At 37.5% G+C, this 25,303-nt stretch overlaps 2 protein-coding genes across 6 annotated transcripts; one reads left to right on the forward strand and one right to left on the reverse strand.

Moving 5' to 3' along the window:
* Window positions 1-4,952: 4,952 nt before the first annotated feature.
* Window positions 4,953-23,088, reverse strand: LOC113676424 (adhesion G protein-coupled receptor D1). 5 transcript variants are annotated; one of them, XM_027193079.2, is made up of 22 exons: window positions 22,047-23,088; window positions 21,927-21,963; window positions 20,123-20,287; window positions 19,034-19,201; window positions 15,914-15,987; window positions 15,478-15,561; window positions 14,617-14,788; window positions 14,157-14,291; window positions 13,556-13,616; window positions 13,362-13,476; window positions 13,183-13,235; window positions 12,742-12,877; window positions 12,185-12,288; window positions 11,933-12,035; window positions 11,203-11,353; window positions 10,859-10,925; window positions 10,695-10,761; window positions 10,523-10,608; window positions 10,201-10,327; window positions 9,379-9,420; window positions 8,797-8,940; window positions 4,953-7,909 (listed from the first exon to the last, which is right to left on the reverse strand). In XM_027193079.2, exons 1-22 carry the CDS (start codon window positions 22,083-22,085, stop codon window positions 7,892-7,894), a joined length of 2,148 nt encoding a protein of 715 aa, XP_027048880.2. In that variant the 5' UTR covers window positions 22,086-23,088; the 3' UTR covers window positions 4,953-7,891. The 5 variants fall into 5 exon arrangements, with proteins under 5 accessions (XP_027048880.2, XP_089052958.1, XP_089052960.1 ...); XM_089196832.1 differs by having other exon boundaries at window positions 20,123-20,997; window positions 22,047-22,472; XM_089196834.1 differs by lacking the exon at window positions 21,927-21,963 and having other exon boundaries at window positions 22,047-22,477.
* LOC113676423 (prolactin-releasing peptide receptor) lies at window positions 5,764-7,519 on the forward strand. The gene has a single exon (XM_027193078.2). The coding sequence runs from the start codon at window positions 5,764-5,766 to the stop codon at window positions 6,889-6,891; it is 1,128 nt and encodes a 375-aa protein (XP_027048879.2). The 3' UTR covers window positions 6,892-7,519.
* Window positions 23,089-25,303: the final 2,215 nt, after the last annotated feature.

The following is a 25,303-nucleotide window of genomic DNA, read 5'->3' on the forward strand; positions in this document are numbered from 1 at the left end:
AGGAATAGCCTTACTCTGGCCAAAGATAAGTATTTGTGAATAATGTTAGCTAACTGCCAGCTGGCATTTCAATTGGTAAGTCAAGATTAGTCCCAAATACGAAAGAGACATTTCGACAAACCACCGTCCGATGAATACTGTTTTTTTTTTTATCATTGCTAGTTGCCATGCAAGTTAAAATGAATGTTAATTAATTGTAAATTGCATTAATAGTTTCACTTACTACAGAAATGAGAATTTTTTTGCCACTAACGGCAGTTGCTTTTCAACTTAATAACACATGCAATAATACTGAAAGAGTGGCTGTGTTTGACATGTTTAATTTTGATGTTTTTTTCGATGGCTCAGATAACCGCAGCAGAACCAATAGGGTATCTAAACAATGAGAATCAACAATTCATATTTCTCTAAAGAACTCTCAGTGGATAGTTTCAGTAATAAATATGTATAAACTTATTCAAGTGTTACTGGGAGTCGCGTCTTTTTTTTTTTTTTTTTTTCTATTTAAACCTCATATAGAAAGAGAAACGTGAGGCAGCTGAATAAATGAATCAACTTAGTTTGCTAGGAAAGCGATTTGAGTCAATAATACAATATTATTACCAGTTAACTAAAATAAACACAGTTTATTTCTTAATTTGCGTCCTTATTTTTTTTCTGGTTCGAAATTGAAAACACTAGATCGATTATACCGGAAATCGATGACTAATTTGTACAAGTTTATTTAAAGTGAGTTTGTCTAAGAGTCCCGAGAAAAATTATATTTCTGCAGATGTAGTTCATTTGCATTCATATACTAATGCATCTGAAGATCGCGTCATTGAGCCATTATCGATCACAGTGTGGAAAAAATATTAAAGAGAAAACGGCGTGCTGGTTTTCCTTCATTATGAAACTATGATTAAAATGATTATCTATTTCTCGATTTCATGACTTTTCATTTAGCTTCCTGTTAAAATTACAAGCAACTTCAGGGGCGCCTCATACGCAAAGTTATCAACGCAACCATGATGTATGTCGCAATCATTCAAAACTACTCACGTTGCTTGCGCAAGTCAACATCACTTCTACAAGTGAAACCAGAGAAAGTGGTTAAAAACCAGTTTTCTTCTACTTCGAGATTATACTTTTAATACCACGGAACAAAATGTATTCGATAAAATATACATCAGAAGTGATTTACGTTCAAAGTTCCCTCAGTGAAAATGTCCTCCTTGTGTACTCGTGGGCCTTGTATTTGCTCAAGGTCTCGCTGCGCTGACGTCCTCTGAGCATCCGTAGCTTTGTTGTCTTTGGATTGCTTTCATTTTTTTTATTTTTGATTCATTTTATTCTGTCTAAATTCTTCTATTCTTCTTCCTCAGCGATTTTGTTGTTTTTTTCATCTGAAAACATTTGAAATCGTATTTACTGGTCTCTCAATGTATAGACTTAGTGGTGGTGAGAAACGTAAAATCTTTGTTAATAGCTTGAGTCAAGGATTCAAACGTAGAAAATTGCACACACTCCTCCAACAAAGGGGGAAATTGTGACATTTTCATATCATCTACAAAAAATGTCAACGGTTTTTATTAAAATGGAAAGAGTTTTGGCAAGAATCTCAGTCACTTGACAGAACCGCAATGGAAAAAAGCAGAAAAAAAATCGAGAAGTAGTTGAGCTTTAAATATAGGGGTGTCGTCGAAATTGGTGTGGAGTGATTTAAAACAATAGCGCTGTGAAATAACTGTTTTTGTCCTTTACGCCACCTTGTTATTCTGAAAATTTTATTTTCCACAATCAGAACTCTGCTTTGAAACAGAAGTGAGAAACAACGCCAGAAAATTGTCTAATATTCCACACTAACTCCTGCATGACACAGCTCGTAGACTTCAGTTTTCTGTCTCCGAATAAAAATCGTTCCTGTTTATCAGCCTATGATAACTGTTCATTCGTAGTGCCGTATTGACAGGAACATACAAGAAACAAAAACAGGATATGCACACAGCTGTTTATAACCTTTGGTTTGAGCAAAGTAGTTGATTCAGTATTTTCACAAATAAAAAATATTTCAAAAATCTTTACTTCGGAGATCGCTTATCGCGGTTTGCAATTCTTAGTTTTAATTATAATGAACATATGGGCGAAGATAATGACTTGTTGGCAATCAATATTTTCCCCCAGGGATGTAAGTTGTCTTGCAATTTGATGATTTTTCACTTGTAGTTGTCGTGTCGTTCGACTTCATTATTGCTATGATGTAACTGATACTGAGATTATAACAACGTAGTAAAAAAATAAAGCTCGGCACACCGTTGCGATTAGAAATCAACTAAGTTTGTCGCACTCGATCCTAAACAGTAGAAAATGATTCCTGTTACGTAGAATAATTTGGTTATGAGACAACTGGATGAACGGTGAAACATTAACTAAAGGCTTCGAGCTATTTCAAGCTATCAGGAAGTTGAAAGACTTCCTTCGGGTGAAAACTCTTCTTATTGACCAATGGAAGTAAACCGCCAGAAAAACTGTGCAAAATACATATTCATAGCTCCGGAAATTAATCTTAGCGATCGAGAAAAAGCTGTAGACATCTAAAATTACTCGATTCAACAGATGCTTCAACTTTAAAACTCTCACGAAATCATAAGGATCTCGTGTTAAAATTACCAAAGTAATCTGATCAGCATATTCTCGGAAAGCAAGACAGACTCTGTTTCATATTTACGCAGGCTAGAAAAACAACTTATAATATGCCTAAACGGAGTGAGTTTCTAAAGAACTGCGGTGTTGCGTCAATCGGTAATACAATAAGAAAATTCTGTTTCATCAACTGAGTTGATAATCTGAATTGGCCACCCTAAAGAGTTTAAAAACTTTTTAGCGAAGCTCTTATTAAGCTTTTGAACAGAGCTTTTTTTAGTTTAAACCTTTCACGGTGGCCAATTTATTTTATCAACTCAGTTGATAAAACAAAGATTATCCCATGAAAACTCGACGCATTTCACGAGTTGCAATGCATAAAAAAAAAAAAAAAAACCAACGAGTGAGAGCAGCAAAAACGAAGGGGGTTTTTTGATGCCTTGCAATGAGTGAACAAAAATCCTTCAAGCACTTTCCATGGTCTGATGTTTTTATTTGAAACAAACTGAGATTTTTTACTTCCTGACCGACACATTTTAAAGATTGGAAGCAAACGACGGTGAAAATACATCGTTCTTCGAATCCGAGACACGAACAATAACACTTCACAATGTAAATCTCAGTAAGTACGAAATAAACCGAATTATGAGATGTTTAGTTCTCTTGGATGTGAATTGAAAAAGCAAAGGAACTTTCCCAAAATTTCGATAGAATCACCACAATCGATGTTTACGGGTGTTGAGGATATTATGTCGCAGCCTCAGGGGCTACTTCAATGCAATAAAATACAAGCTTGCATTTTTCAAATAGAAATTAATCAGGTATCTGAGACGACAATTGTAACACAATTTTTCTAAAAATTAGAAGAATGCCTTTAATGCTCATTCTCTTGATTTTTTAATTTCACAAAAGTTCTCGCTCAGGATGTTATCCGGAAAAGTAACAGAAATTCAATGTTTTGCTTACCATACCAGGAAATAGACTTTTCAGAAATTATATAATTTCCTGAGGCCTCATTTTAAAAAAAGCACATCATGCTTCCCAAAGGGAAAATTACCTTTTCACGGAGAGGAAGTCCGTTGAAAAGGGAAAGTTTAGTTTAGCCCTCTGAGTAAAGGCCTGTGATAAACTTTGATTTTACGGCTTCTTGCCGGACAGTTCCGCTTTTAAATGAGATTTAATCTGGAAAGATCGAATTTTATTCCGTAATTAACATCATAGGTAGAAAACTAAAATAAATCTATACTTTTTCCTTAGGCAAATGCACTAGGTACAGGAAGAGGTATTAGTGACCTTTCTTCAGGCTTTCAGTATGATCCAGCGGATTAAAAGAGCCACCTGATATTTCACAAATTAAGCAAGGATATTTCAATCTTGATGAAGTTATGAGAATTGCCGAGAGATTTTTCAGAGTTCCGTAACTATATTCGCGTGTTTACGTGATCTACTTGAAAACTGCATCTAGAAAGATTATTTCCCTGAGTATGGTTACGCCTAAAAATTTCCTTTTTCAGGAGACGAGAGCGACGATATTTCTTCTATGCTTTTACAGATTTTTTCGATTAGTTGCAATTTTCTCGAATTCGTAAAATATGTTTGAATCCTTGACTCAAAATGGATGAGTTATACACTTTTCAATTTAAAGGAAATTCACTTTTTTCCTTCAAATAGCATGCAAATCCTCAGATTTTCATATGCACAAGGTTCTTAGTTAAACAAACTTCTCTTGATCCAGAATATTTTGAACCTCCAGTTCTTTATTGACAATGCTATTTATTTCTGATCATTCAAAGTATTGTTCCTTTAAAATGTGTTTGGAAAAGATGTTTGAAAAGATGTGCACATATGATTTTTTTCTTTTTTCCAACTCTTCTTTCCTTCCGCATTACCACCATGAACTTGAAAGATAAAATATTTACTCGAATCAATCATTCTCACGGAAATTGAACAACAAATTTGCATTCATGAATTTTTTTCTCGGATGTACGTGATATACGAAAAATGCATTTGCGTCCAGTCTGTCAATATTAATCTTACCAAGCGAGAGTAACGTGTCATTCATTTGTCATCTTCTTTGTCTTTAACTTCCTCTTACGAAAGTGAGATTCTCTATTTCAAGTCGTGAGTGATAAATAATCGGATAAACTAGAGGGAGTAATTTTAGCAAGGGGAACGGGAGTGAACTCAAAAGAAAGGTAATGTGCTCTACAGAGAATAAGGTGCTACCAATGCGCAGTTGGTTGATATCTTTTATTTCTTTGGTGGCTAACGTAATGAAGAACAGATCACCTCTCGGCTGGCCAAATCTTAAAACGATTTTGAGACTGGACTTACTTTGTCGTAGTTTTTTATTTTCTTCCATTTCAGTTCTATAATGTTGTATTTTTCGCAATGAAATTTGCGATTCATAATAGAGTGAAAATACATAGTGTTAAGTGATATTAATTTTCACTTCCATTAACACACAATGGATCACATTATTCAGCCCTAAGCACGTTTGTTTATTAATTTAAATCTGGTTTTAGGAAGAATATTTTTCAGTCAATCACTGATACTATCACGCGTTTATTATACTTTGATTGTGATAATGCTAAGGAAATCCTGTAGTCAAAATTGTGCTTAGTTTGTGACATTTCGCCCTGCTCAAGAGCCCACCTCAGCGGCGACGGAAAATGACACATAGATAAGCAAGGGAAGAAAAACGACACCGTGCACAACTGGTAGCCATCCTAAGACGTTTTATCATAAACACCCCGGTCGACTGGCCCGTTAAAAATAAAGACGCCAGAATACGCGTCTTTAAACGTTCACACGAAACCAATATTTAACTGAACACCTGCAAAGAGTTTTGATTGTTTGATTTTCCATAAGCAATAAATTCTGTAGCCAATAGAATTCCCCTTAAATACAAATATGTGCCACATGAAAGAGACTCTCAATTCATTTCAATTCTGCGAGAAGAAAATAGGTTCCTCAAATAACTTAGCTCGGTCATGCTTTACTATCGAACCATTATCATTAATGTCGGGATCGTCGTCATTTCATTGAAAACTGATAGAGGAAATTTTCAATTTGTTTGCTTTTGAAATTATCGCTGATTATGGTGTATATCTTTTTCAAGCTTCTGAGATTACAGTGACGATGATGAATAACTCCTCTGAACCAACCGTCTTTGACGAGGAGGATTTCGAAATGACAGACATCGATGACGTCACAAAGATTGTCACTACTAGTGCATACGCGATCATCTTCCTGTTTTCATTCCTGGGAAATTCGCTCGTCATCCACATTGTGCGCACGCGTGTGAGCATCCGTCGCAACCCTTTCAACTGGCTTTTGGTAAACACTGCTGTAGCTGATCTCTTGAATGTGACAACAGCCTCTGCCCTCACGGTGCCAGTCATCTTGTGTGAAAACCGATGGATATCAGGCGTAATAGGTACGATCCTGTGCAAGTTGACAGTGTATATGTTGCCGGTTTCCATCTGTGTTTCAATCTGGAGCCTTGCCATCATTGCTATTGATCGATATCTGGCTATTGTGTGCGCCATTTGGAAGAGGAAGAGAGAGCCACTATCGCACAGGTCAGTGAAAAAGTCCATCGTTGCCGTGTGGATATTCGCAGGCTTGATATTTAGTGAGGAGCTTTACAAGTTCACAGTATACGAGGTGGAGGGGGAAGCCGCTGAATGCCACGGGCAGTGGCACAATATGGAGCCTGAACTTTCGGATACTCTTTATCGAGCTGAAATGATTGTCAGAGTAGTCATTACCTATGCTGTTCCGCTCCTCGTTATATCAGTCCTTTACTCACTGATAGCCAAGTTCCTCTGGACACACAAGCCACCGGGAAATGCCACATTGCAGGTGCATATCAAGCGAACAAGAAGACACCGTGCGGTTATTAAGATGCTGGTCACAGCTGTTGTCGTTTTCGCCATTTGCTGGCTTCCCGTTCATATCGCCCACATCATGGAATATTTTTACACTGATATTTACGACATGATTCCCTTCGGTACCCTGGTAATGATGTACTGGCTGGCGCATGCTAATGCTGCAATCCATCCCTGGTTGTTCATTTACTTTGGCGAGAATTTACGAATGGAGACGAAAGGAATATTCCAGCATCTCAGTAGCAGAAAAACCAACGTTTTGGAACAGTTCAGACAACAAACATTTTCCCTACCAACGCTGTATACTGATCCAGATACGGTTCGCAGAGCCAACAGAACAAAACGCGATTCATTCATCGCTATAAACGCCGTTTGACTTTGATTTGGTTCGTAAACTCTGCTTGATAAATTGAGAGCCATGATATATCACAGATTCTCCGTTCATCGTATCAGTGCTATGGTTTCTTTCTTCAAAACTTAGTTGGCAGAGCTCAGATTTTGTTCGTTAAGTAATCCCAGATTTAAATTTTATCTACTACATCTGCATAAAAACTGAAGGTAATTGGGTCACGATCTATTGACCTACCATGATTAAAACATTTAAAATTTTTCTTTAGTAGTACCTGCATTAGAAAAGGCTTGCATGAAATTCGTAGCTAAAAAGCTGGCTTTGGGTTGACCTTATATATGTATATGTTCAGAATTCATATTTCTTGATTTCTGTAAGGTAAAGCGCTACCTTGCTGGTGGGGTAGTCTTTACATCAATTAACCACAACATTTTTTGATATCAGGATATGCAAATACTACATAACTAGAATAGATTTTGTTACTATGTAAAAAAAATTGATTAGACATATACTCACTTATGTAGGATAAAACTGCTCAGTTTTAGATATACACTATAAACTGATGTTTTAACTATGCGTCACAAGAAAACTGAGCACAAGAAGCATCCATGATGCTTAGGGTTAAAAAGTATCTTAAAAGTATTCATTATGACAACTCTTTTCTCCATTTCTTTACACACACTACCAAGCTATATCATGAACCTTGTCAGTAACCTTTAGACTAAATACTGCTTATTTGATTCCGGAAGTCCTACGAGGGTCTCCCTTTACTACGAATCACTGATTGTCTAAAATGTACCTCCCGTCAATCGTGACTTTCAGAAAACCGGTTTTGAAACTTTCTGTAAGTATTCGAAGTGGACATATTTTCGATGCAGTTGCACTCCCTCCAAAGAACACATCTAAGGCATTCCTCTCTTGGTACTCTTTATCACCTCATGGCCAATGTAAGCATCAGTGAGCACACCTTAATGTCACAATGGGCGTGTACATCAGTTGTGAATATGGGTGTCATTATGGCATGTTATCACTCAGCTGAAGAAGGCTGAAAAAAAAGGGAAGGTGCTGTTAACTTTGGGTGAGGATGTGCCTTTAACACTCAACTAAGAATAGTGAGAGAACAGTGGGAGAAATCTTCTAAGAGGAAACGCTTAAGGGCAGGTAAAGAAAACATATGCAAGTGGTGGTGTTCCTCTCTGAGTCAAATGACTTTCATTCATGCTGTTATAACGTGTGCTGTGATGGAAGCTGCGATGACCGACCAAACATCCTCAACTCTTGAACTTTTGAGCTTGTTCTTCTGAGTCTCTGAACGACGAAATAGGACAAGTCAAGTCATTTTACGCAATTAAGAAATTTCGGGAAAGAAGGTACACTTGTGAACTGCATGTTTGATGTTTACTTCACAAAAAAAAAAAACTTGTCAGTGGCAGTTGTCGAGTAAGACTTCCTTTGATTCGAATGAAACCGTAAGCGACGGGGTAAGAGGAGGGCCAGGGGAGTTTTAGATCCCCCCAAACAATAATGCTTTAACCCCTGGTTCCACCACGAGCAAAAAATTGGTTAAACAAAATGTCCTCTTCTGCAGCCTTTAAAAAAATTCAATTCATCCGGATCAAGCTTAACGAGATAATATTTTGTGGGCCTCTTCTTTTATGGACAACTACCTTCGAACTTATCGTCAAAATCGACCAAGGACAAATACAGTGGACTGTCTTGAGCAAAGTGGTTTCTTTGTGCCAACAAAATATGAGCAGAAGCAATATTGGGAAATTTGATTAAGTCTCTCTGTTTAGAAACTATTATGTCTAATATTGGAAAAGAAAGTCCTTGCATCAAGGAATTCTTTTGTCAAGAAAAACTCGACAAGGAAAGTTGCAGGGCTTGATTAATAAGCGATGGGTTCAACCAGTGTTTCTTCGCGTTACTCACCTTGAATGTAGAAGCTTTCTCTGAGAGGGAGCTCTGACGTCCTAAAGGTGTTACAACTGAGGAACCCGATAGTCGTTTACGGATAAAGCGGATGGCTTTTATTGCCTTCCACGTCTCTTTCTTACGTTTGAAGTTCTTCCGAATCTAAAACAAAGACAAATGTTCTTCGTATAACGTTTTATTGTCAAGTCTGTTTATTAGCTCAGAAATAACTGTTTTTACCTTGATTTGCACACACATGCAATCCACGTAACGTTATCTTTGGAGAACTTATCTAAAGTTAAGGGTTTCAAAAATAACTAAAACTGTCCCCTGAAATTGCTTCTTTGGCGTCCACTCGTTTGTTAATGACCATCTGGTGAATCGGGAATTGTTTATCTCCTTATTGTTTATAGTCGAAGAATATTTTTCCAAGTTATATTAAATATAATTGATAATCAGAGAAATGAAGAGAATTTCTTGGCAAGAAGAAGAAAAGTGGTTCAAAACTTTGATGAAAAAATTATGATGATCCGAAATGTGATCACAACAAAATCAGTTTATATTCCTAAATGTAGATTTGGTTGGAACGGTATTACATACCTCCGAATTAAACAAAGAGTGAAGGAGAAAAATGAAAAAGCCCTGCAAAAGACAGAACAGATTATATGTGCATTACCACTCCGTATTCTAGCAAAGCGCGGGCTTCCGGTCAAGCAAATGCAAATCTGGTTTCAAAGTTTCCTTTGTCTGAGGTTACCCAGAGGACGCTTAAAACAATGACATTTGCACGCGTAAAATTTCCGTTATTTAATATTCAGAAACGGAAGAGCAACTACTGCATGTTAAAAGTTGCCTACGTAGTGGCCGTTATGTTTAAAATGGCAAGGGGAGAGATTCGATACAAAAGAAGGATGAGATTAAAGGTCATACTGGACTGCGCACGTCTGGGCACAAACGAAGTCCTGAAGCAGAAGGGACATGGTAGTTATTTACAATTTGACAGAGAGTGGAAAGGTAAGACCAGTTCTCTCTCGAACTCAGTCTGCACATTTTCCGAAAAACCCAGAAAAAATTGTTACTTGTACCTATTGCTTTTCTGTCACCGATTGTGTTAAAAACGAGACATTATACACAATATAAAACAGTTGCAGACTAAATGCGCGAAGTATTATGATCGTAAATTCGCCATTTTGCGCGGTATTCACGCGCGTTTTACGCGCACGCCGTTCAATCTATACGCATGCTTTACATGTGCGCGATTCAAAACTACGTGTGTGCTTTCGCAGGTAAGGCAAAGTACATGGATGTGTTTTTTATTGTTACAGCTGTTGCCTCGGTAGTGTTTCCATGCTGTTTTCGTAAAAACCATGTACTCCTTGTAAGATCTGATCGTTATAAGTTTTGAAAAGAAAAAAAGATTACCTGCATGGTATTAGACAGAGCGAATAGATACTGGAATGCAACACTATGAGTAGCAAACACCAACAGTCCAAATAACCAAGTAACTCCAAGAAGAGGAAAAAGTACCACTAATGACTTGAGAGTAGATCTGAAAATTGAAATGAAATGTTTCTGTCATGCAGCAAAGTCGGTGGCCTTGTAATCAAACTAGTATCTGTTAAAGGCTGTTTTCTTGATATTGTCCTGTTTTTGATCATGTAAATCAGGTTCATCTGTAATTATGACAGGCAGGAAAGCCTTTCGAGATAATCATTGAAACAGAACTGAAATCTAATGACTTTACCGAACGACATCGCTCATGCAAGTTCGTCCCGTCGTGTGAAGGCGACAAATCTCATGCAAAACCAAACCCAAGATCACAATGTTCGCCTAAAGGAAAATAATTCAAAACATTAATTGAAAGAAGAGATTTTTTTTCTGCGAAAATAATCATTGTACCGTGGCTAAAACCTTACCAAAGTGGTAACAGCTACAGGAATGATAAACGCCAACAAAGTGTTTCTTTCGGGCGAAATCCAGCAACTGAAGAAATAGAAAGAGCTCATCTTCAGTTGTGACAGACAACATACCGCTGAGAAAATAATGAACTCTGCCACAATTTTTTTGAACTCGTTTATACCTTGTTTTTGTGCCATAGTCGGAGTACATACAAGCAGCTGTTACGAGAACAAGCAAAGCTGGAATCCCTTTTGAAAGAAAACAAATTTTTAGCCAGAGAAAGTAGATTAGATAATGTTGAAATCACAGACCAATGGAGACGTAAGGGAATTCGAATGAGCCAGACCAAAAGATCAGACGACACTATCGACACAGCTGATAAAATCAAATTATCTTGACATACAAGCATAGTTTTATTGCCTCTTGGGTTGTCACGCGAAGATTTCTGACATTTGTCCTTGGGATGAACATCAGCGAAACACTAAATTTACGATAGACTCTCAACCCCAAATTTACATTACTCACCCCAAGCTAACACAATGTAGTGATAAATTTTAGAAGACAAGTTGAAGACCTTCACCACCATGGTGTAAAGATGAAGTCCCTCGCAAAGCATCCAACCGAATGATACCAAGTAGAAATAATGAAGCATGATCGCCGTGAATTTACACTGTAACTAAAGGTGTGAATAAAAGAGAGACGACATTACGAGGTCCCTTCCTGTACCTCGCAATCAGTCATTAGTAATCATCTGGGGGAAGGATTTAGGGGGGAGGAATCACTAGGTTTTCAGGGGGGTGAGGAGGGGATCAGTCGTCTCCAACAGATTACAAAGAGGGGAGTAGCTGCCAGTGATGGGAATCATAGGAGTATTGCAAAGCCTCATGGGGATAACAGATAAATTTCATCGTGACACAACCAAGATACTCCAACCGCCCGCAGACGATAAATGATGATCTACCCCTTATTCGATAACGAAGTTCTTTGTTAAGATTCCATCCTTGAAAACTATTTCAGTGATTTTAGTTTTTCCCCTTCTCTTTTCTCCTTTCTCTTCCTTTCACTCTTCAAAAAGTCTTCGCGATTTTCTGAGTTTTTGATTCGTTTCGTATCAACTGTGACCCGGCTAAATTGAGATCACGCATTGACTAAATATTTCGCTCTTAGATTTTGTTTCATTAAGTGAAAACCACTGTCAGTACGTGAAATCAGTAGATAGAAAGCGGTTTAAAGGTTCCGTAAATATTTTTCAAACCTCGTTTTCTGTCTGCTCTATTCCAAACAAAAATATGGTTTGGGAAATGGCAATGGACACCAGCAAGTTCCCATGAATGATGTGACGGTCTGTGTTCAGCTGACTGCAAGCAAAAAAAAGAAAGTTAGGGAACAGGTCTCTTCTCATTAAAATTTCAAGGTTTTGCACAAAATCCAAGCTAAAAAATTTCGGTCTAGCTGTTTAGTTTACCTAATTTGTCCAAGCCTGATTTTGGTTGAACTTTAAACTTACGTGAAAACAGCAAACGACGTAATAGCACCAACAGCTCCAAATAAGGATAAAATGCAACCAACGTATGTAATGATACCCAAAGCAAATTTGTCAGCTTTTGGCACCTGGGAGAATAAAGCAAGTAAATCTAAACTGGGTCCGTTAGATAAATCAGTCAAGGATCGACTAAGATCTTGCATGTAAACAACATTGAAAATTCCGATTTTGTGGCATGAGGTGGATGTTACATATCTATTAATGACGGCGGAGCGATATTCTGTAAAGTAGGGGAGGGGATCTGAAAATCAAGTCCTGGATGCATAAGCCACTGTAAAGGGCTCTGTTGAACGTTATTTAACTTTTTCTTTAATCTATTTTTTCCGGGGGGGAGAGGGAGGAGGAGAGGGAAGAGAAGGGGAGAGGGAACGGGGGCCACTTCCTCTAACCCCATTACATGATTACCACTTAGCATCCTTCACCATATGTTAGGCCAGTTGCGCGATGAAACAAAATATTCAACTCAAGCTAATTCTTGAAAGAACAAGGATGAGTTTCCAGTTGTACGTTTAGACACCTACCGAATACTCTCCAGATCCCATAAGAACAGCAAAGTTGGTGAGATGACCACAGGCGCACACAGTGTGTGTCCTGTTGGACCTCTCTGTAACCACGTGACAACCGTCACGTGACCAAGCTCCTCTCCCTTGAATCGTGCTGGTGTAAATTTGAAACAACACGGTAAGGATTTTGAAAATTCGGTTCAAAAGTTTCAAAACAAAATGGTGTAATGACGGAACTCAGCGTGACTGCTTGGCGAATCCTGTGATTACGTTTTGGAAATTAAGACGAGCACTTAACCGGTTGGAAAAAAAGGTGTGCGTGTAGATGGCACCGGGCATCAGTACCAAAACAATCAATTTTTTTTTTAAGTAAGCTGCTATTATGATTCAAGCGACCAATAAAGTCCTAATGGTCCTAATGGTCTAAGCAATCAACTTTAGAATCTGTACAACACTTACTGTTTTGAAAAATTCCAGAAAGCGCAATATGTATACTCATTTTCGTCAAGAGCCTGAAAAGAAGAAAATTTTACTGTCGACCGCCAAATATAGAGATAGACTAGAGTCTCTAAACTTCTTCGTAAGCATCCGACAGCATGCGCTGAATTTCAGGCGAATATATCACATGTCTAATTTACCTTAAGATGTTTCAGTATGATGAGAATATTCCTTTGGTACTTGTGCTTTACCGGCACACATAGCGACATGGATATCACGTGGCTATTCAGCCTTAGAGTTTCATTGGTGTCGCTCCTAAAACAATCACAGCAAAACGTACGTTAAAATATAATTAACATATATCTCAAATGCTGGCAAACGACTAAATACTTACAATCGTACTGGCACAATGGCATGTAGTCTTGAATACAGAGCACCAACAGAACGACACGGATCTAAAGAAATGGCAGTGACTGTATGTTATCTATTTTCTAGTGTGCTGTAACCCCAAAATTTTCCCAGTCTTGCTAATTAAACAGATAAAAAAAAATAGGAAGTAACTGAGGAACGCGGAGTGGAATCAGAAATGCCCAGAGATTATTCACTTTAAAATCTCTGGACATTTCTGTAAATTTATTTTCACGGTGTCTGTCCTTTAGTCAGTGCATGTGTGCCTATAATGCGGTTGGTTCGATAATGAAGAGCCAAGTAAAAGCGCTCTATTGCAAAACGGAGACACACCTACAACTTCAACTGTTAACCCTTTGGCCCCAAAGAGTAACTAACATATAATTTCTCCTTACAATATCATCCCTGAATCATACATTAAAGTCACAAGATTAAAGGAAATGATCACCAAACAAAGAAGTTCTTGATTGTTAAACAAATTCTCCTTTTCAGCACCTTAGGAAATGTATAGAGAACCGTATGGAGAAAAGGCTTACTGATCTTAAGATGTAAGGGGTTAATGTCATACAGATACAGTTGGCACCTACATTTGCCTTCAGAAAGCAGTTTCCTGGGTAATTGTATCTGGTCAGTGAGTTCATCCCAATGCATCTGCTTTTGAAGATACAGAAGAGATTCTTGTGGAAATCTGTATTCCCCGTTGATGTTCGCACTTTCAAACACTGAATTATAACAAGAATCGTATTAATTTGTCATCAAGAATGCGATAACTATTTATTTCTCTTTCCCACAGCTATGTTTATCATATTTTATCGCCAAAATTTTTATATCATTTACTTATACGCACATGAAGTCACGACCAACGTCAAATTTTAGTAAAACATCTTGCCACCTTAGCATTTTGATTTATCAAATATTAACTGATTCTAATATAATTTTCATCTTATTTCTTATCTTTCCATGCATTTCAATCTCCTTGTTACCCGAAACATAGAAAAGGGAGAAATATTTTAAAAAATTACGACGAGCTTGGTTACGTTTACTTACAAAAACTCTTGGTAAATATTCGTATGATTTCGCTGCTATTCGCCAGACGTTTTTGGGCCTCCTTCCACAGGTCTTCTAAAATTGATACGATCTTAAAAGCGTTAAGATAAGAAGAACCGTTCCTTGGAAAAGTCAAGCTCCCAAGCACGTCGTCGGCATCCTCAGCCGTTGTCTAAACGGAATGAAATGCAATAGCGTGTTGCCGGATGTAATTTGCACACATACGTCTATCAAATATGAACCGCTTCGATTTAGCGTTGTCAAAGTAATCACAGCTGCCAACCAAAAGAAGGGAAGTTGAGGATGAGAAAACGTTAAATCGAGATTGGCTTTTGGTAATTAAGAGGGCATGATTACTTAATGCTGATTGAACCTTTTTGCTGTTTGCGGCAATGATTCATTGATTGCAATTTTACTGAATGAAGTTGTGTAATGTTCATTAAATCTATTGATTAGTTACGTATGTTTTGACATTTGTGGCGGCATTGAAAGGGCTTCAACGCGCAGAATTCGTGCGCTAATGCAATTCCCTTAAAAAAACTTTGCCCTTTATGTGATAAAAAGTAATCGCACGAACCCTCGGGCAATTAAGGATTAATTTCACTTGCATTTTCAAAGTTTTCCCAAAATTGACCTCGTCCCTTGGCGACACGGGTAATTTTGGGAAAACTTTGAAAATACAAGTGAAATTTATCCTTAATTGCCCTCAGGCCCATGCAATTACATATACTAACACTTCAGTCTTAATTAAGAGAGAAATTCGGCTGAACCGATGATAAAGGTTTTATTAGCAAGAGTTGCTAGGATAAACTAGAGTTTCGTGTCGCGTTTTCTGTCAAAGAATAATGTAATGTAACACACCTGTAAAATATCTAGTATCGAAGCAGTTTTATTTCTCGCCATGCTTTCCTTGAGCTGTCCAGCTTCGTTCTCGAAACACTTAAACTTTGGGAAAACAATATTTAGTTTGTGCTGGTTTTCATATTTACAACAGGACATGGAAGACTTTATTCCCCAGCAATTATGCACCTTGACAGTTGATTAAATCAAATGGAGCAAACTTAATATCTCGGGTCAAAGATTTCCCAGCGAACAGTTGCGATCGGTACCCTCCCCCCACTAGTAAAAAGGCAACAGAGGACTTTTGATCATGAGATGGAAATATCTGTTCCGTGGCTATCAGGCGTCTTTCTAAAAGTTTCAACTCAGAATTTCGAAACTGTTCCAGTATCATATCCAAAAGTCCAATTTATAAACTATCTGTGTTGATTGTTAAATTTTTGGAATCGTTACCTACCATTTCCTCCAAGGCCACCGATCCACAATATTTCGTTTTTATTGGTTCAACGGTTGGGTGAGAATTTTTTGGATCTAAAGAAGAGAAAATGCAGTAAAGTTTTAATGTGACATTTAGACTTGGTATTTCCTTGTTATCTTTCCTTCCTTTGAGTCAGTTTGTTGAACTTTTGCTGAGGGTTACGAAAATTTTTTAGGTTGGAATCAACAAAAAGAGAATCTAGCCGATAAAAATAAATAATAAACGCTTTACAAACTATTTTGTGTTTTCCAAAATAGCACATTTTTGGATAAATTAATGATTTTCCCCGGCAAGTTTTGGTAATCACTTAAAAATAATCAAATCTAGCGGACAAAATTTAAAATAAATTGAAAATTTACATTTCCTCTGCAATATTTAGCGTGTCCGTAAGAAACTACGTGTTAAGGGACAATCATGAAAATATGCAGAGGTAATCCATCTAATCTGCCAACAGTCAGTCACCGAATGTTGCAGAAATCCTGCAACCTCTCATGCACTGAGTGTCGCAGAAATTCTGCAACCACTCATACACTACGCTGGGTGTTGAAGAAATTCTGCAACCACTCATACACTACGCTGGGTGTTAAAGAAATTCTGCAACCACTCATACACTACGCTGGGTGTTGAAGAAATTCTGCAACCACTCATTCACCAGGTGTCGCAGAAATTCTGCGAGCACTCATACACTGAATGTCACAGAAACACTGTGACCACTCATACACTGGATGTTGCAGAAATTCTGCATCCTCTCATTCACTAGATGTTGCAGAAATTCACTCATAGATACAGGAATATAATAGTCTTTCTCTAACCAGTCAACAGATGCCACGAATGTCAATTAACTTTCAACAGGAATTATGTACCTAAAATAACACATGGCTTAATGCCACACGATAAAATTCGAATATTAAAATGTAAAAAAAGTAAGCAATACAATAACAATTTAAGTCATATCACTTTATTTTATGATCAGATACAAAAACTGAGTGAAAAGTATCATTAATTTGATAACATTGAAGTTTGTTATACAGCAAATAAGCAATCTTCTCTAGCCAAATTATATTACTAGTCCCGATTTCAGTCCTCTGACCTATTTTAAAAGATTTGTATATGTGATAAATAGAGAGCAAATATATCATTTAAATCTTGCATTGTCTTGCAATAGGCCACATGGGAATTGATGCTCGACCCCCTAATGAAAACCTTAAATAATATTTATAATAAGTAAGTAAGCGGTCAGATAACAAGCAATACGCTGTGGAAGTAAGGTGAGGTATTTTTTTTTGAGAATTTGACGTATTTTTTTATTCCTTAGAGCGGTCGTAAATATTCCCAGACAAACTCTTATAATTCCGCCATGACTGTTATTGCGCAAGATGATCATCTCACAGCTGGAGCTTGGGCCGCCTGTGTGCAATGTTGCCTAATAGGTCACAAATCAGTGAAAGGGATAATGTACTGAAGACCCACTCTACAAAGCCATTGTGAGGGCGCCTTCTGGTTTTGGCCGGGTTCTGCATTGAAAACAACGGCGGAATTAACTTAACAGGATTACTTCCATCTTTTCTTTGATTAAACGAAATTTTAAAAAATTTGAAAACAAACTTTTAAAAGAATCTTAAATGTGTTGGGAGCTCAACCTGGATGTGTACAAAAATTCAATTACACGATTTTATTTTCTTGCAGGGAAAAGAAAATTAATTTCCTTTCAACAACTTACCTTTTGGCATTTGATTAAAAGCCTGATTTATGAATAGTTCTGTTTAATAAAGCGGGTATGGGCCTCTGTTAATAGCCTTTAGTTTCCAACCGTAGAGTTATTTTCACAAGTATATCCTGTCATTCAAAAGACATCACCATGCACAGTATTGTTATTTCAACTAAGATCACTGAAAAATAGAAAAAGCATAAAAAGAAAGCTGATCGAAACTGTTGGTATGCGTGGGCCCTCTACAATTTGTCTTTTTTGAGAATGGAAAAGAAACGACTCAGAATTTCTGCAGCATTGACCTTGCAACACATAAAATTTCTTTAACTCAGGATTTCATTGCCTGCAGAATTTCTGCTGCTGCGGAAGTCATACCGTGCAGAATTTCTGCAGCACTGGACGTTAAGGTGTGCAGAATTCCTGCAGCACTGGATGTCAAGGCGTGCAGAATTTCTGCAGCACTGGACGTCAAGGCGTGCAGAATTTCTGCATCCCATCATTGGACGCCATACTATGCAGAATTTCTGCAGCACTGGAAGTCAAGGCGTGCAGAATTTTTGCACGCTTGGGTCATCAAACTTTGCAGAATTTCTGCAGCATTTAACGTCGTACCTTGCAGAATTTCTGCAGCATTACACGCCACACCATGCAGAATTTCTGCATTACAGCTCGTGATACCATGTCAAATAAAAATGAAAAAACCGCTTAAACATATTAAGGGTTAAAATCAAAGACTCCATCGTTCCATTCTTAAACGTGCAGAGCATTATGTGCACTTTGACCAGATTTAACAACCAACGCAGTAAAAAATTGAATATTTATATGAGTAAAATGCACTTACGTTTAACTTTCCGTTGAATTATACAAAATGTTGTTTTTTTGAAGCGACACATTTTCTTAATCCGTGAAAACTGAAGCATTTTGCTTTTATTACATAGGAGAAATTTCCTTTTTATTTGCCTAAATAGTGCTGCTTTGAAGCCAACATTTCACTTGTCTGGAAAAAAAGCACGATATTTTGCGGAATCGATATGAAAAATATTCTTAAAAGGTCCATTTTTCACGGAAAATGCTATTTTGGAAAACACAAAATAGTTTGGAAAGCGTTAATAATAATAATAATGATAATGATGATGATAATCATGATAAATTTTAATTAATAGTGATAAAAATTAAAAACTTATCATACATTTTGATACCATGTTTTAGAGGTTAAAAGTACACAGGACCCTAGTGACTGCTTAAAATTGCTACAATAGATCATTCTAATAAATTAATTGTAAATTCAAATTGATATTCTGATGATTGTTTGTTAGGAGACGTCATATAAAACAAACTTGTTTTAAAGATACCTTTCAAAGCTCATCGATGATATAAGGGATATTCTTTACCTGAAAATGAAGATGTAGTCATTAATTGTCGTGGTGTCGTTGTATATCGGCTGTGGGTAACACTGATTGACGAGGAAGGTAAAATTCCACTCGGCTTCAGGCTCCTGACGCTCGTGGATATCCTAGGAGTAGGAGTGATTGAACTGCGACAAAGTGAAGCGATTTGAGCTGAAAAAAAGGTCTATTGTTATCTTCGAAACAAACAATCTTTATTTCTCACTGATACATAAGATCATTTCTGTAACCTCGATGCTGTACACCGTATAGAAAGAATTCATGCCCACGACGGCTAAAATCAAGTGTAAACCTCTCAACGATTGGTAAAAAACCGCCGCTTGATTAGCTCATGTTGTAGAGCGCCAGCTGTGGGGGAGGTCGAGGGTTCAAGATCTAGCCTGGACCAACACTCAGGGTCTTGAAATAACGGAAGAGAATGCGCGCCTTTGCTGTGGCATCTGCAAATGGTTAGACATTCTAGACTTCTCGAATAAGGACGATAAGCCATAGGCCACGTCTCCTGCCTCTTCTCTGTACTGGTTAGCTAGACCAACGTTAATGAACCCGCGCACTGATCGCAGAAAGTAGGGAACTTAGCTCCGATGTTGTGGTCTGCCCTTGATTCTGAAATTGAGGGCATCTACAAAAATTCTTTAAAAAAATTGCAAACTGCTCAATGCAGTCTGGCCAAAGTCCCTCGCAAAGTGTTATAAAGCGCCATGGGCTAAATGGATATGGCGCTATAGAAATCCTTCATAACCATTATTATTATTATTATTATTATTATTATAAATATTATTTAAAATTGGCATCCTTTTGTCTCTCATTCGATTATAATTGAATTTGGATCAGATAGTCTGTCTTTAATCGAGCTTGGCAAAGATTTTTCGTCAGTTTGCTATTACTAACTTAACAAACCGTAATACAATTAATGCCAACCGTCTCCTAGACTTTCTAAACTTTTTAATTCACCCAATCCACCTTAAGCGCACTAAGTAAAATTCAATAGTACAAAGTATGGACAGTTAAGAATAATGTTTAATAGAGTGTTTGAAAAATATAAAATAATTAGTAAATAAACAAAGAACTTACCTCTATTTGCAATATTCATGCATCTGTTATTCACTGGATTGTAAATAGGGCTACGCGATGGGCATGCCATTAAATACGCCTCACTGCCAGTTAATTGACAGTCATAAAACTTTGCACAGTCATTTGGATCGGGGAATTGGCCTGTGATTGAGCACGTGAAGCTGTCTGCAAAAAAATTATGTAACACGAAAATTTTACGACGTTTAACTTTTTAACTCCTGTAACCGACGAAGATAGAATTTCTCCTTACAATATCAAGTAAGACAAGTGATGAGAATAAAGAAAAACGTTAATAAGGGGATTATTAATTGATCCAATAGCAAATCCTGAGAGTGAAAGGTTTAAGTTCTCTCTTCTTTCTTTATTATGTTTTCCTGGTTTACAGAAACTAGCCTGTTTTTTATTATTTTTCCATAATGCACAAGAAATGTAAGCAACTAACCCTGTTTTTCCTTACCTACTTTACACATCTCTTTGGGGGAAACTTATTTTGAAATCAGTACTTCAGTGAAGTGTTTGACTTTTACGAATTGCTTGTGGAGTGTGATAGAAAATCTAATCCTTACCATCATCCGCGTGGTGATCGTGACAAGAGATTATGTTTAATACGTATGGTACCGAAAGGGTATCTACTACTCTTCATTATCTTCATACAAGAAAAGTAGCAAAGAAGTAGCCTCATTCAAAGCCGTTATTAGACCTCGTCACCCAACGCTTTCTCTCTAGATTACCACAAGAATCTCGGGGGACCAGCAGAGGAAATGAGTATCCCTTTCCTATTCCTGGTGCCAAACCTTGAAAAATTTCCGGTATTTTAGCTTTCCTGATTTGAGGGCAGTGGATCGATGAAAATCGCTACGTTGCCGTAAATAAACCTCAAAAACAATAACAATTGTATCAACAACAATCACCTATATTGAACAGTCGCAATAAAATTATTCGCTTAAAGCACTCTCACTGGCGCAGTGACACACGCACATAAGCAACTCAGCACACGCGTTTCGAGCCGCCAAACCCCTAACTCTAGTTCGCCCTCCTCGCTAGCCGGTTCGAGTCTCTCGTTTTTAACCTCTCGTTCCGCAGCGGTGATGAGAACCTACTCGCTAGCAACTTATGAAAAATATTAACAGCCAATTTAGGACTAAATATAGAATGAAGTGCTTTCTAAAAAGCCTACTAGCTCTTGCTCAAAATGATAAACACCATGCGTGCTGTGTAACATTTGGTCGGCCGTCATTGATAGAGCAAAAGGAAAGATTATTTTATTTGCTTTTGCTTCAAATATTCCAAAATGTAAGGAAATAAGGTCTTGAGGGCAGAAGATGATAGATATTTAAAACTACTCGCTTAGAGGAAAACTACAGCTGAGGAACAGGAAGGACTACAGAGCTCAATATATGCAGTCGCTCGTCACCTCCAAAGCGATAAGCACTCCTAATAAAAACACAGCGCGCAGCACGAGTACGTACTTCACAGGAACGATCACCAATTATTAAAAACATTTCTACCAAAATCAATTTTCATAATTATCCGTGTGATTCTTTCAGATAAAAATATCGAGGATAATGGTATTTCACTGTACAGTGCGTATTGTCGCGGAAAGCATCAGTCAGTAGACCACCGACATAGAATGGAAACCGAAGAGAGTCAACTAGGATACTACATGTAATTATATCATCAGCAGTGCCCTTTGTGCCGACCTCTTGTGTAGTCCTGGCCAACAACTTCTCAGGAGAAGGTGAAGAACAAGTGCAACACTTTAACATTACTGCCTGAATTGCAAATCAAATTGGGTTTGACCTACCTACTGTGTTCTTCCCATTTCCATAAAGAATGAAAACCTTAAAAGCGATAACAATCAACACGTAAGGATTCAGTCGCAAGCTATACTCATAAGCTGGCGAAACTCAAGTTCCTTACTCACCTCAATTAGAAAGAAAACAGTGCCAGTCAGTTTCGACATAGCTGTAGGGAAAAGCTTCGGAGTAGCTCACAATGAAGCAAGTATAGCGGCGTTTTTCGAAAAGGCATACACTTCCCCTGACTCAAATTCTTGAGGATAATGTTGGCAATGCTCCTGGGAAACTCGAGATGTTATAAACAACCTGTGGTCACAACAGTGTGCGGAAACTGAAACCGCTCTGTCTGTCTGAAAGCTGTTGGGCTGATTTGACCACAATCAGCAAATGTCGAGTCAGCTTACATTAGAGTAATTTACATCATAAGGAAATAAGTTATACCGGATTAACACATGTCTTCTGTTCGACCAAGTTCTTACATCTAACAATAACTTTAAATTAAAGCTTTTAAGCCTTTTGTTTATCAGCCGTTATCGTGACTGTCATTATCAGCTTCTAGAACGTTTAATCGTAATCAAAGTCGGCGAAACTAACTTATGCTTTGTCACTCAACACTTTCGCACAAACCCTTTTTAGCCTTTCCCATATTAGGCCCTGATTTTTGGTTGTACAATCCCTTGGTTGGCATTGTTACCAAAGTGTTACTAAAGACATGACTGGGTGAATTCAGATAAGAGACAACTACACCATTGTAACAAACAAAGTATAGTCTAAAACAGCGAAAGATTGCAATATGTGGCTGTCGTCTTTCCAGAAGTTTTCTATTGTTTTATCGAATTAAGTTGTGGTAAGAATACATATACTCAAAGTTTATTAGATAATGACAAAAAGTAACCAGTGTTTCATTCAGGTGGAGCCTAGAGGCTACCTATTTCCAGCTTTTCGCGCAAAGAACAAAGCTTGTCACTCAAGTATCCAGTTTGATCGATAACCCATGAACTGCCAACTTAAAGGCTTACTACAACGTAGTGCCCCAGTTTTGGAGAAATAGCAATAATGGCCACACACGGACTGCCGTTTTCCACACAAAAGCCAGAGACTCTAGAGTCAGAAGGTGATCATTAACGACGAAACTTGTATCGAGCGGAACGCACATAAACTGAGCAGCTGGCGTAAACAAACAGACAAAGGGTCACTATAGTCGTCCTTCAATTTACTGTAAAATGAAACTGGATAACTCCAAACAGCGGACCAAACGCAACAATAGTTTAATTGAGCTCTATTGTGACCCAAAAGTTACACTTATTACGCGGCTGGCATAATAAGAGGTTTTACTATATATACAAAGTGAACATTATCATCAAAGGTTCCTCAGGTTTCATTATATTATAGTTTTCAGTGTGTCAAGTTTGTGACAAACTGATCCACACAAATAAATTGCAATTACATTTTACTGAGGCAGCAGCAAACACAAGATGTAGCTGAACTTAAAAATCCAGAGATTTGATGGGATTGGGACCAATGTATCGGCATCAAACTGTGTCTTTGCAGCTGCCGTTATAGGCCTCAGTTGGAAACCTAAATTATTCTTTTAGGTATTACCGTAGGCATTTCAGTGCATTTCAGCTTTAATTACTCCTTGACGTGATAATACACTAAATCAACTCGTCATTAATCTGGTCACCTACAGGTCAATTGTGATTTCTTTCACATGTTATTTGGTCTTTGTTGTCTGTGAAAGAGGAACTGACATGAAAAGTAACTATTTGATATCGTAAGTAGTGACTTCAAAACCATGTCAAATTATAGGACTGATTGGGTTGCCATCGGCTCAGGAAATTTTTACTCAATAATCTAGGTAGAATTTGATAAATAATTTGCTCACCGCTGTGATGTTTACCTTCGTTTATCAAGAAAACTTACTCAACGCGTTTTGAATGTCGGTCATATATACGAAAACCTCGTCGTGACTGAAAATCTGTGGATATAGGACATTTCAAACTTGTAACCGACCAAGCGAAAGATGCTTTCTGTCTTGTCATGAGTGTGGGATAAAGATACGATACCTAGCAGGGACTCTGGAGGACGCGTGTCATACGTGAGCTCAGTAATAGCCTTCTCGCCATCAACATGGTCTTTGTGGCATCGGAGCGGGGACTGAATTTTTTCTTTGTCCCGCGCTTGTGAAGGACAAAAAGCATCTTTCTCAATTTCTTCACCGAGCTCAAAATTTACCATCTTCTTTGTTTTATTTATAACCGACTTCTTCGACAAATGTCACCGCAAACAGGAGGAAAGTTCACCGTTATCATGAAGCTTCGTCTCTAATCGTGAAAAGTATGATGATGATTTCTCTTCCCCAGCTCACTCCGGTTGACTTTATCTTGAGTCTACTGAAAAAAAAGATTTAAAGTAATCAGTTGGGCCGGGTTGTTCAAAGCTGGGTTGAGATAAACCAGTGTTAGAGGAAAATATGCATTATTTCAGATGTGAAAGTTTTCAAAGAAAATTTAGTACAATTCCTTTTGTCTGCAATTTGATAATTGGATGCCTTAAAAATAATTACGGAAAGTATCCGAAAAAGGCTTTTGAACGAAGGAATTAAGAAAACCGGATTAAATTTAACACTGGGTTAGCGCTAATCGGACTTCGAACAACCGGTAACGATAATTAGTATTTGTTATGCAATTCCCTTCTGCCCTCTTCAGGACTCATAACGTCTCCACTGATAATACTACAAGGATTATTGTTCGGCAAGAAGCCATTTTGATTGCCCTTATTTCTTTTTCACTGCGAGGATTAAAAGGAGCATGATACCTTTCGGAGCCAATCTTTCTGGTATTCACTATGGCTGGTTGAGCAGCCATAGAATTTTGCTTCCTTCTTGTCGGACCTACATTACAAAGGAGTTAGAACTCAAAACTCATTTAAGGGGAGTCAAATGGTTTATGGTTTTGACGATTTTGTTCAATTATAAAAAAAATTAAGGTGGCTCTAAACTGTCAGAGCATATCTGAAAAAAAAAACAAATTGGCAAATTTATTTATCTTGACATACTGAAATTAATTCAGTATTGAAGAATTGCGGTTACCAAATTCGTTTTTTTAAGGTGCAGCTAAAATTAAGGGGGGTTTTTTCAATGGTCTAGAGTCTCTGTGGTAACCTTATAAGTTACAAAATGATCACAACTTGCTGATAAATTTATTTTGAGTCTTCTCGATACCACTTTCAATCAAACAAACGTAAAGATATGGAAGCTATGATCCATTGAAGAATTGATGTGTAACCATTTTCAGCTATCTTTTAAAGATAGAATGAAACACTGAAATGACAATTTTTTAGGGTTGGTATCTACTGGTGATAAGATAAAAGAAAACGAAAC

The sequence above is a fragment of the Pocillopora damicornis genome, chromosome 2 (genome assembly GCF_964200805.1).
Source record: "Pocillopora damicornis chromosome 2, jaPocDami1.2, whole genome shotgun sequence".
NCBI classification, from domain to species: domain Eukaryota; kingdom Metazoa; phylum Cnidaria; class Anthozoa; order Scleractinia; family Pocilloporidae; genus Pocillopora; species Pocillopora damicornis.

Bases quoted from the DNA above. Each gene is read 5' to 3' on its own strand.
- LOC113676423 (XM_027193078.2), top strand. From the start codon at position 5,764: ATGATGAATAACTCCTCTGAACCAACCGTCTTTGACGAGGAGGATTTC.
- LOC113676424 (XM_027193079.2), bottom strand. From the start codon at position 22,085: ATGTCGAAACTGACTGGCACTGTTTTCTTTCTAATTGAG. The intron at 13,236-13,361 runs GTAAATTAGACA...TCTTCTTTTCAG, and splicing joins TCATACTGAAACATCTTAAG to GCTCTTGACGAAAATGAGTA. The intron at 10,609-10,694 runs GTAAGGTTTTAG...ATTTTCCTTTAG, and splicing joins CTGTAGCTGTTACCACTTTG to GCGAACATTGTGATCTTGGG.